Source organism: Paroedura picta, chromosome 1, assembly GCF_049243985.1.
Source record: "Paroedura picta isolate Pp20150507F chromosome 1, Ppicta_v3.0, whole genome shotgun sequence".
Lineage (NCBI taxonomy): Eukaryota > Metazoa > Chordata > Lepidosauria > Squamata > Gekkonidae > Paroedura > Paroedura picta.
This window is the reverse complement of record NC_135369.1, coordinates 204,318,563-204,331,246: the sequence shown is the minus strand read 5'-3', so window position 1 is coordinate 204,331,246 and position 12,684 is coordinate 204,318,563. Positions and strand designations below refer to the sequence as shown.

At 44.6% G+C, this 12,684-nt stretch overlaps 2 protein-coding genes across 13 annotated transcripts in view; one reads left to right on the top strand and one right to left on the bottom strand.

Annotated features, from left to right (window-relative positions):
• Positions 1 to 12,684, bottom strand: part of SUPT3H (SPT3 homolog, SAGA and STAGA complex component) — a 370,690-nt gene that overhangs the window by 288,554 nt on the left and 69,452 nt on the right. The window lies entirely within an intron of this gene.
• RUNX2 (RUNX family transcription factor 2) overlaps positions 11,825 to 12,684 on the top strand; it is a 317,078-nt gene continuing 316,218 nt past the window's right edge. For 2 of the 8 annotated variants that reach the window (XM_077317570.1, XM_077317545.1), the window contains exons 1-2: positions 11,940 to 11,957; positions 12,201 to 12,324. In XM_077317570.1, the coding sequence (XP_077173685.1) occupies positions 12,267 to 12,324 (58 nt within the window). In that variant the 5' untranslated portion in view covers positions 11,940 to 11,957; positions 12,201 to 12,266. Of the gene's footprint in view, positions 11,958 to 12,200; positions 12,325 to 12,684 lie in introns of those variants that run through there. The other 6 variants (XM_077317592.1, XM_077317576.1, XM_077317583.1 and 3 more) reach the window with 4 other exon arrangements.

Sequence of the window (12,684 nt, the reverse complement as noted above, 5' to 3'; positions counted from 1 at the left end):
AAAGTTTTGCCCATGAGGCTGGGAGTTCAATCCCAGCAGCCGGCTCAAGGTTGACTCAGCCTTCCATCCTTCCGAGGTCGGTAAAATGAGGACCCAGCTTGCTGCTGGGTGGTAAACGGTAATGACTGGGGAAGGCACTGGCAAACCACCCTGGATTGAGTCTGCCATGAAAACGCTAGAGGGCGTCACCCCAAGGGTCAGACATGCCTCGGTGCTTGCACAGGGGATACCTTTACCTTTACCTTTTTATGGAGGGCAGGATGCTGTTTCTATTGGCTGCAGAGGAGAGGACACGCAATAATGGGTTTAAACTACAAGTACAATGATATAGGCTAGATATCAGGAAAAGAAATTCATAGTCAGCAGTGGAATAGGCTACCTAAGGAGGTGGTGAGCTCCCCCTCACTGGCAGTCTTCAAGCAAAGGTTGGATACACACTTTTCTTGGAAGCTTTAGGATGCTTAGGGCTGATCCTGCGTTGAGCAGGGGGTTGGACTAGATGGCCTCTATGGCCCCTTCCAACTCTATGATTCTATGATTCTAAGTTATGGATCATTCTACACACATTCTACATACAGCACTCCAACAACTCGGCTGGCTCCCAATTGAATTCCAGATTAAGCTTAAGGTTTTGGTAATCACCTTCAAGGTCACATGCGGACTGGGCCCAGTGTATCTCCCTGCCTATACCCCGAAAAAAGCCTTACACTCTGCTAGCTCCAACTGGCTGCAGATCCCTGGCCCCAGAGAAGCACATCGGACATCAACAAGGGCCAGAGCCTTTTCCACCTGGTGGAACGAGCTCCCTGAAGAGATCAGGGCCCTGCCTGAACTTCCACAATTCCTCGGGGCCTGCAAAAGGGAGCTCCTCCACCAGGCCGACTGACTCAAAACATCTGTTGGTTCCCCCTCCCCCAGACACCCTTCCACGATGGAACAATCTGACCTGCCCAGGGATTGTCACTGTTATTGTTCTGTTAATACTGTTCTGGTTGTGATGTGATGTTACGATTATGTTATGCCATGGTATGTTATGATTGTTATTTATTGCATTGTTATAATATTCTGTGTAACCATTCCACATTGTTGAATGTAAACCACCCAGAGCCATATGGAAGGGTGCTTTCTTGTTGTTTGGTGCTTAGTCGTGTCCAACCCATCGCGACCCCATGGACAATGATCCTCCAGGCCTTCCTGTCCTCTGCCATTCCCCGGGGTCCATTTCAGTTTGCACCTACTGCTTCGGTGACCCCATCCAGCCATCTCATTCTCTGTCGTCCCCTTCTTCTGTTGCCCTCGATCGCTCCCAGCATTAGGCTCTTCTCCAGGGAGTCCTTCCTTCTCATGAGGTGGCCAAAGTATTTGAGTTTCATCTTCAGGATCTGGCCTTCTAAGGAGCAGTCAGGGCTGATATCTAGGACTGAGGAGAAGGGTGCTATCGACATATAAATAAATAATGAAGTAATCATGAAGAATGGCCTTTTATAATAAAGCAGGCTACGAACAGATTAGCATCTTCATCACGACTGACGCCTTTAAGCTGCTTTTTCTGTTCAATCTGATTTCTTAAAGAAATTTTACTTGCTTACAGTTTAAGAGCAAAGACAGGCACTGTCCTAATGCAAAACGGAAGGACAGAGCTGAAACAAATCCTGTCTTTTCTTCAGGAGAAATATAGACCAGCTCACTCAGTTTGTTTCTTTAAGTATGAGAGACAATAAAAGTCCACAGGGCACTTGTGGAAGGTTAAAAAAAAAACAAAACTCTGTTTAAGAAGAGCAACATTCAAAAACCAGCTAAGTCTCCAGGGTATAAAGCTTTTGAGAGTCAATGCTCCCTTCTTCACATCTGACAAAGAGATCTTTGACTCTCAAAATCTTGTTTTTTAAACTGCTACTGGACTCCAATCATCTTCTATTGTAAATCAGCTCTGCTACCCACCTGAAATTATCAGTATGGAGAAGTGTCCCGTGCTCAAGGATGTTCGAAAAAGAATGACAGCTCTCAAAATAATATTAAAGCAATTGCCTTAGCATCTGATGAGCCTAAAATTTTGCATCAGTAAGTTCCCCACACAATCACTGTTGGTGGCCAAGTGCCCCAGCACAATCATACACAATTGCACATCATTGAAGCAAATTAAACATGCTTCACTTGGGGGGGGGGGGAATGCTCACAGGTTATTCAGATGCTGTCATGATTCAAGGACCAAAAGATAAAGAGCCCCCCCCCAAAAAAAAAAAAGTTTGGTGGTCTAATCTACAGTGGCTAGATCCGTTCTATGCCAAATGGCTTATGCTCTAATTCAGGGGTCGTCAAACTGCGGCCCTCCAGATATCCATGGACTACAATTCCCATGAGCCCCTGCCAGCAAATGCTGAATTGTAGTCCATGGACATCTGGAGCATCGCAGTTTGACTACCCCTGCTCTAATTTCTCAAAATTGCATTAAAGTTCTTTGGGGGATTTTTAAAGTATGCTTTAAAAACCTGTTCTTGGCGTCTGCCAAAACACCTACTAGGTGGAGCACATCTACTCTGTCTCTATGTATAGAAGACATTTAAAATAAATGGCAACTAGTAAATATGAGTCCAAAAAGCAGCGCCTTGTGACCCTTCGTTGTCTGCCACTAGAACACTTTAAAATGCAATTAGTCCTGCGGAGTACATTTAAAGCGTCAATCTGCATAGCGCCTCCTGCACCAGAAGCACGGGGAACAAGCATAAATGCAAACAGGAACCGATGTTCACTGCTTAACGGTACCTCTGAAAATAAGGCTCTGAACTTTAAAGCCCTGATGTAAAAACTTCAGATAGAATGTGCACGTTTCAGCCTGCATCTCAATCGGGGCTTTAAAAGAACGCTTTCCCCCAGTGCAAGCCCTGTAAGGTAGCTTTCCAAACACAGATTGAAATCTGCAATTGCAATTACTCAAATAAATGAAGAAGAAAAAACCCATAAGTGGCAGCGAAACCGGCCTACGAGCTGAAAAACTGTCAAAACGCATATTGTCTAAAAATAAGTCTTACAATGACTATTTTAAAGGCTGTGTGTGGTCCTACCCATATATTTTGGCAAGATGCACTTTCTCCAACCACAGCTAGAGACATCCAAAAGCAGTGGCACTGGAGAGTCTCTGTCTCACCTGTCAAAGTTGAAGAACGTTGTTCAGCGGACCACCGTGAGTCCGTGGAGAAGATCCACAGCTCTGCAGCAGCTGTTCTTGATAAGGTTTCCCTAACTATAGAGGAAACACTGCAAAATCCTTCCATAAGGGAATCACCCTTAGAACGTGTGCCTCGGGAAGGAAAAAATAAATGCACACCGTGAAAGAGTTTCTGCCATTTCTAAAAGTAGGTTCTCTGAATAGCTGCAGACTTATAATCACTGAGGTCACTAGCAGAGCGAATGTTTCAGAATCACCGTTAACAGAGCTGCGTCAGCCACCTCTTTAGGATCGTCCAGGTGAAGAATCAGATGAGGACAAGGGGGTACAGGGGAGTGTATTCTGGGTTTTTTTTAAAATAGGTTGTTTTTCTTTTTTTTATACCCAGCATAAAACCTATTTTGTGCTCAGATTTTCAGAATCCGTTGTAGCTGAAAGGGAATCGGTTGCATGTGACAAACATATAAACCCCAAATACTTGCACAATAAAACTTAAAATGCATGCGAGTGTTCAAACGTTCGCGTTGCTCGTACCGTGGCTCGCCCCCTCCCCAAATTAGGCACTTGAACTAGGCGCATAAAAGAGCTGTTGAGCTTCTGCAAAGCGCGCAGAATTTTTTTCTAGGGATGTGAAAATTGCCTAAAAATAGTTCAGGCTGCCAGCCTACTGAGAGCTTCTGTACTTTAATTACTGGCAGTAGTCTATCCACCAGGCAAAAAGGCTCTAGAGAGATTACTTTCACTTTTCCCAAGATATATTTAGAGTACTAACTAGCATAGTTTGGATATTATTTTTCTTTGGTTTTGTCAGTAGCATGTTTGAAATAAATTTTATTAAGTGGTAGTGTATGTAACATTGCATTGTGGGTAGCCGTTTCCTGCTTTAACGTAGCCACATCCTCAGCTGTTATACGAGACAACTTTCCCATATTTTGTGCATAGTTAAGTGTTGTTTTTTCCCCCCCTGAAAGGAAAACAGAACTGGAGGATAAACCGAGACAAAGATAATGGTTTGGCCTAACTGCTTGCAGGAGGGATACAGTTACGTCAAACCGTAAATTAACGTGGCCCACCAATTCTGAGACACAGCAGCACAGAAAAAAATGACAACAGCCGAGAAATCGTCTGGAGCCTGACCATTGTTTCCCCACCACGTTACAATTCCCCGCCATCCTCTTCATTCTCAGAGTGATGTGTCCTGCATAGTGTCCTGCATAGTGCAGGGGGTTGGACTAGATGACCCATGAGGTCCCTTCCAACTCTATTATTCTATGATTCTATGACCCTTTGAGGTGGATCGTTTACAGCAGGGGTAGTCAAGCTGCGGCCCTCCAGATGTCCATGGACTACAATTCCCATGAGCCCCTGCCAGGAAATGCTGGCAGGGGCTCATGGGAATTGTAGTCCATGGACATCTGGAGGGCTGCAGCTTGACTACCCCTCGGGTTGAGGACTGAGGCAAAGGAGAAAAGAGTGTGCAACGAGCACCATATTGGCCCATTATGCACACATTGGATAATGCACTTTCAAAGCACTTTAGAAACAGATTATCCTGCTCCACACAGGAAAATCCAGCTGCAAAAGTACACTGAAAGTGCATTATCCAACATGTGCATAATGGGCCATTAAGACACAACTACAGTTCCTGGGTCCCAGTCCAGCACAGGCAAACTCCAGGTTGCCTACAAGCAGTGGGGAGGGGAACTTGATTGAGGAACCATTGAGAAGGAGAAGAGAAGAGCCTCCCTACCATCACCACCACTGATCTCTCACATAATTTGCCAGTCCCAATGCTTCAGCCACTCAGAGAAACCAAGCCTAAAGCTGGATATAACCCCACACAGACCATTTATGCACTGGAAGTTTCATGCTGGGCTGCAGGCTGGAGTTTTAGTTGTGGCAGCCTCTTCCTGCACCCACATGGGGGAGCATTTGGCCTGGTGCACCTCATCCGCCCCCATTCTGTGCTCCTGACAGGGGGGTGGGGCAGTGAAGGTCCCAGTGCATAAACGGTCACACACACACACACACACACAAACACACACACACACATATTCTGGCTGGAGAGCATCAACAGTTTAGCTGAAAGAAAACTCAGATGTCCATAGCATGGCTGGAGTTTTCTAGAACCGAGCCAAACTGCTCTTCCCTTCTAGCACAAGGTCGGCTTCACTCCTTCAAGATATGGGGTGAGAAAGAATGCTTTGCCTATGCTGCAGCCAAGACTGACTGATGGAAGAGTACAAGTTGGAAACCTCCTCCAAGCCTTCCCTTTTTCCTACTAGGGTTCTGGTTGCGGGGGGAGAGGGGGATCACAGAGTGCCCAGCCACAGCCATCCTTAAGACTTCCTCCTCACTTCTGCACTCTTTCCTAATGGACGGTGTTCAGAGGACCCAGGCGCTTATGTCGGCTGCCTCCCAACCACATTCCCGGTAGGAAGGGGAAAGAGACAGTGCAAGTTTTCTCAGCCTCTCAGCTTAATGGCGACATCTTCCCTTACACTCTCCCAGCCACATTTAGAGAGGTGTGTCCTTCGGCAAAAGGAAGAATCTCCCTTCCAGTGATTCCTTTGGCGTCCTGGACAAAACCCTGAGCAAAGAATCAGTCCTGGCTTTTCTCCAACCTCACTAGTGCAGGAGAGCCATCAAAAAACATGGACATGACCTTTATGAGGGATCAGTGGCCTCCCCCATGGGAGCAAGCTTGGGTTGAAACCTTACATCAGTGGTCCCCAACCTTTTTATCACCGGGGACCACTCAATGCCGAGGACCACTCACCGGGGACCACTCAACGCCTTTTACTGAGGCCCGGTAGGGGGGGGGTAGTTTACTCCTCTACTCTCAACCACTGCCCTAACGCTCTCTGATCGCTATGGTAATGTTTAAACATCCCTTCAAAATAAGATACAGACACGCCACAACAATGAACATAAGGAACATGTTATTTTCATGGAAATTTTAACTCATGACAATGACAAATCAATGGGAACCCTGAGCTTGTTTCTCTGCAACGAGATAGTCCCATCTGGGAGTGATGGGAGACAAGGACACCCAAAGTGTGTTGTAAAGGGCCGGGGGAGGATGAAGTAAAGGGCCGGGGGGTGGGGAGAAGGCGCCCTTCGGGGCCCACCTCCAATTAGTCGAAGACCACATGTGGCCCGCAGCCCACAGGTTGGGGATCGCTACCTTACAGCACCTGCTGAGTGGTCCCTCCACTCCATGGTGGCCATTTTATGATGGCTCTCCAATCCCAAAATCCCAAAAAAAACAAAAGAGACACAAGGACCCATTATCCATGGCAGCAGCTGTGTGGAGCTTCCCATGTACTCATGGGGAAGGGAATCCTCCAGCGTATTTGGCTGCCCCAGCATAGCGCACGCATGCGCGCAAAACTCCAGGGCTGGAAAGCCCAGCATGCTGCCTGAAGCAGCAGCATCGGGGAGGGGAGTAGGGGGAATGGGGGCCCTACTGTACAATGGTGGGGAGCAGCATGCCGCTCTCCCTCAAAGGTGGGGGTGGGGGAGTCCCCAGGCAGCTCTGCAACTCGGTGGAGCTGACAGGAGTGTGTGATGTCCCTGCAGGGAGACCATAGGTTGGAGGAAGGGTCAGGCCCAAAGGCCCGGTTCTGCCAATTATGCACAGCGCTGACCCAACCCAGCCCCTGCTGACGCCCACAGCATCCCAGGGAATGTGGAAAATTCTGTGCCAGGCCAGGGCTGGGATGGCGGCACCATGCATAATCGGGGCTGTCCTGCTGCCACCATCCCAGGGTTCCTGCCCTGTGCATAATCGGTCAGGGTCAGCATGACTGGGACCTTTTATGCATGGCAACAGCTACTCCGCGCTGCCACCGTGCCATGGGACAGGATGCCCTCCCCATTCCCCGTGAACGCACAGGAGCGGGGCGTGTGGGGCTGCCCTGGTGTAGCATGCGCACACGCACTTTGCGCCGGGGACAGCGGGGTAAGCGGCAGCGGCCAGTGGGGGGGAGGAGATGGGGAGGGGCTGGGGGAGTGGGGGCGGGCCCCCTCCACATGCTTTGACAGGGGCAGGAGGATGCCCCTGCCAGCTCTATGGTTCCGCGGAGCCCACAGGTGTGTACAGTGTCCCTACAGGGACACCATAGATCGTGGCCAGGTGGGCCTAAAGGCCTGTGCTGGCAATTATGCACAGTGCCAGCCCACTGCAGCCCCTGCAGACACCTGCAGCATCCAGGAAGCTGCGGAAGTTCCCACATTGCTATAACGAGGGCCTTCCATGGCCCTGCACCAGGCCATTCTGGCCCGTGCATAATGGGTCTGGGAATCGCTGTATGAACTGCAGTGCACACCTTTACTTGTAAACAGATGGTAGACCTGGTAGAACAAAGAAAACATAATGGCTTGTACCCCACTACTCTACTCAGCAACTTCTTCCTGCTTGGGTAACCCATTGAATTCCTCTAAGGTCTCCCATTTTTTAAGTTCTTTTAATGCCAGAAAGAAGAGTGTGGCATAATAGGAAAGCCACTGCAGAGCTCTTGAAAGAGGGATATGTGTGGGTCTCTTTCCTGGGTTTCAAAGCTCAACACGTGCTCTCTGGACAATCAAATTTCCCTCATGGAGTTGCTGAGCGGGTAAACTGAACAGATTTAATATAACCTTCAAACTGACTTCCTTAATGGAGGGGGGAATCAAAGGAAAACTATCCATGTATTTAGTAACTTACAGATTTGTACAGACTAATGAGTTAGATGGAGAGAAAAGCGTAAAAGAAATAAAGATACCGCAGACAAATGACTGTATGTTTGCTGAAATACCGTACCATCAAAATTGGTCAGCAATGTAACAATAATCCTAATGACACTGTTGATCCAGGCAGGTAGATGTAACAAAATATTCCAAAAAGCTGCTTAACCATTTGGCTAGAGTAAGGTTTCTCTCCCTCTCTCTAACTGGCTAACACCACGGATGATATCTAACCTATTTCAAATTGGAAGTTCAAGTCTAGGCATAGAAACACGTCGGTGCAAAATGTAGAAATGCCATAATTATATACTGTATGTTGAAATGATATGCTAAAAACGTTTGGGGAGACAATTATAAGATAAAATGTATCTTTTGCTGAGAATTCTACAATACCAAAAAGAATGATATAAAGGTAATCTGTGGAACTCCGAAGTCATGACAAAGGGGGTTTAAGGGCCGTTAAAAATAATGCAAAAGTTGACATAGAGTCAGAGCTAAAACAGAAATGTCCACAAATTGGTGAAAAGGTTCAGAAGCTAGCCTGTAATCACGCTATACAAGTCCACTCCATTTGTTGTGGCAAAACTGGAAACAATCTGAACATTATTAACCCAAGACATTCTTGGAGAAGCCAATAGAACGTTTAGAGCTGTTATAAAAACAAACGTTTTCCGTACAAATAAACTTTCTAAAATGTACCGTTCAGAATGTATATGCTGTTTAAAGTGAAAAAAAAGCATAAATGTTTAGGTATCATGGAAAAAGTGCAGATTATAGGCTTTCTAAACAAATGGTGACGGGGGGGGGGAGGGTTCAACTAAAAATGAAATTGAAAAAAAAAAAAGGTTTATAGAGACAACAACATGTCCAGAAGGGTAAGTATTACCCCTGTACTTTTGCTTTTAATATCTAATAGATTAAGATCTCCTGCACAGCCTGCTGGAATACTAAACAGCTACACAGCTACACACATCCAAGGTCTTACCCACATCCATAGACAGAGCTACCTTGTGATCAGTTCAATTAAGAAAACCCAAAATTCACTATCCGGCAAAGAAAAAACCCTACCGAACAAGTCACTGGAATTGCAATGGCTGCTATTAAACCAGAAATTTCTGGAGAGCAATTTCTGGAGAGTCAGCATGTATTGTTTTGTTGGGAAAGCATTATCAGCATCATTTTGATAATAAAGAATTTAAAACATTGTTTGAAATAAGATAATAGATCTCTTATATACCTTTTGTATGCAGTAAATGTTTTTGAAAATGAAAATGTTTTCAAACAAGGACTTGTTTCTTTTCCTTGCAAAGCCATATAAACAATCAAATCCAACTTACATTTGACTATATATAAGAATTCTCTTTTAATTTAATTTACATCCATCATACTCTCTCCCATAACTAACTGATGGGATTTCAGTTTCAAATGATCAAATATCAACCCAATTCATTTTCTTTTCACTCTGATACATCTCACCTCCCCCAGCAATGGACTTCAGGCAAGCCAATTTTATGTGGAATTATCACTACCCAGGAAAATAACTCAGTAGATTTTCAATGCTGCAATATTAGTTAATATACGTAAAAGAAATTATCAAGAAATGCACTAATACTATAATATGGTAGTATTGTAAAGAAATTAATGCCGAATTCATATTAAGAAGTCATTTAAAGTTATAAAACTAGGTTGCTATGAGAACTGCACAAGTTGACAATCAATCAAGGGAGAGCTTAGTCTGTACGTAAACCTACAATTTTTCATAAATTAAACTCTGTATTTAATGTAACAAAAATATCAGTACATTAAAAGGAAAATGAATGTGCTTAGCCGTTTCAGATCAAGAATTAGGAATGCAGATATAATGATGTTCATAAATAAAATCTGTTCGTTTGGACTGAAGTTCTACATACACCTCTTTAGGGGTTTATTTCCAAGTTATTATCATACGTGGGATCCAGCTGTAAATATCTAAACAAAATTTTATTATATTAAAATTCAAGAACATCCAAGGTCAGTGTAATGTGCAGGTAAAAAATAACTAAGAAGAGCAACTAACAACTGTTTATTTTAATTATGTCATTTGCATCAATATCGCCATTTAAATGATATGTCCTTTCAGGGGGATTCCTTGTGCACGCCAGTTCAGGCATCAGACTTTAATGATGAAGAAAAGCACGAACATACCAATAGAAATTCTTCAAGTCAGTGTAGCTTATTCTAAAGGAGGATGATAATGGTTCATAAAGAGACAGAGGGGATAGTCACTGTAATTTATTAAGAACTAAAGTCCTTTCACTCCAATTTGCACTGATTTTGCCCTTTCCTGGAGCCTTATCCATTAGCATTCCAGCACCCAGGTGCGTCAAAATTCCACATGTATCACTGGGCAACACAGTTCTGATATTTCTATATATTCTTCCCATTTGGGGGGCAAATAAAAGAGAAAATGCATCTCAAAAAAGGAAGGTACAAAAGCGCTAGAATGTTGCTGAAACCACTCAGTCCTCTTGTCATGCCAATGAAGCTATAAATCTAAAATAACAATGCTGTACAACTAATGAAAGGCAATCTACACACGTACATACACACCTACTCATTTATGCACAGTTATGAACAAACATCTGAATGGCCAGGGATCACACAGTTTCATGAGGATATTTCAGCTTTCTCCTGAACACAAAGAAAATTGGGAATGGACATGTACACAATGGATACGTCCATTACTCTTTATTCTCTATAGCCTTTTACAGTTTTCTTCGAAACCCAAATTATAGGTAGAACACAGCCTTCCTTTCCAACTTGTTATACGCTAACATAGCAAAACCTAATGATGAATAACTGTACTGCGACACGTTTAAAATTCGGTATAAATTCACACGCCGCGAGAACAACACGTACGCATCATGTCTGCGTTTTGCCTTCAAAGCAGGCACGCCCATTGAATGCTAAAATTTGTTTACAGAAAGTTCATTTTTGGAAAGTGAATGAAGCACCATTCTCCCCCCCACCCCCTGATGCATTAAACATATCACTATCGGATCTCCTATGCATTGCACCCTTGCTGCCTCCATTTTTAAATGCCTAAGTCATGATACGCAGATGACAGGCTGCGCATGAAGCGGAGAAGTCTGACGTATAATTGCACTTAATGCTCATTACGTAAAGCTGCCAACTTGCCTTGGGAACAGTGAACCTAGACAGACATGATTTAAGGTTTGTGAAGGAATCCCCAGACTAACACTTCTGGGGCGGCCAATTACTGCCCGAAACACACAGCCCTGGCAAGGAGTCCGTTGCTAGGACCTGAGGAAAGGTACCGTTGCTTACAATGAGTTACAGATCTGCAAGTAGAGAAAGACAGGAAGAAAAAAAAAAGAAAAAACAGAAGGAACCTAGCTACCCGGCAAATACGAAGCAGACCCCAAATTCGTGATACAATCCAAAGATGTAAATTATTGTAAATCATCACTGTTGTTCAGAATTTCACACAGACATTTGTGCCAATTCTGGCATCCTTCTGCACAGACACAATAAGGAAGTAGAAAAGTGAGGGGGGGGAGGCAGAGAAACTGGGAGAGCACAAATGAAGTTCTGCTGTCCATATGCTTTCACTGCACAGGAGTTTGGGCTATTTCAGCATTTTGTACTCCCTCCAAATCCTCATGAGTCACAAAAATTAAAAAGCTATATGCCTTCTGGATGCCAGGAAGGGCCTTACCACGGGGGCCTTTTGTCAGACTTTAAAACGGGGGGGGGGGGGGGGAGAGAGAAAGAAGAGAGGAAAGGAAAAAGCCACAGTGTTGGGCAGTCCCTTCTTCACTTTGACTACTATGATGTCACACACCACATGATTCTGTCTCTCCAGTAACAGTGCTTGCAAAAAAAAGGAGTTTTAAAAGCTTTTGCTTTTTTGAATTGTGTGAATGTTTCATTCGCCTCACAAACAACCACAGAACCACAAGTGCGGTGCAAACTTTCTCCAGGAGGACACAGCTCGAAGCCTCTGGTTTTTAAATGGTTAATCTCCACAGGTCACCAGCAGCCACTGAGACCAACAAAGTCAGTAAGTGCTCTCAAACCACAGTCTGTTCAGTAATAGTCGGTCCTTCAAATATTTGCTTCGTTTCTTTTTGTTTCCTTGCTTTTTTGTATGTCACTGGTACTCCTGGTGGTGGTGGTGTTTTGTTTTTGTTTTTTGCAGAGGGAGGAAATATATAATAAATATATATATTATAGAGAGAGAATCTATGCCTTCCTGGCGCGCAGCAAAACTCAAACAAAGTGTGGCCATGGTTTGTGATTTCAGTATAAGGCTTCAAGCAGTCTTTGCACCCGAAGAGACACAGTCTGTGTGACAAGGGAGAGGAGAGCCATGGCATCCAACAGCCTCTTCAGCTCGGTGACCCCGTGTCAGCAAAACTTCTTCTGGGGTAAGTGCTCGTGTTTCCAAATACTTTGCAGTATTGATAACGGTCATCATGAGATGCTTGCCATTTGTGCTCTGCACTTTTAAAAACTGTATGCGTGTGGGGGGAGAGATGTTTGAATCAAGTTAACAAAAATCAAAAAGCTACCACGAAGTAGCAAATGTTCAACCGGAAAACGGTGCTGAAGTTTTTGGAGGGGAAAGAAATGATTCTAGCGTACCCACTAATTCTCAGACAAGCAGGTGTGCTCATCTTTTCCTGCCTGTGATTCTAGGTAGTTGTGCATGCCTATGGAAAGAGCCCAGCTATATAATCTAGCAGATTAAAATTCTAGAAGGAATATGCTGACCGTTATACTGAACG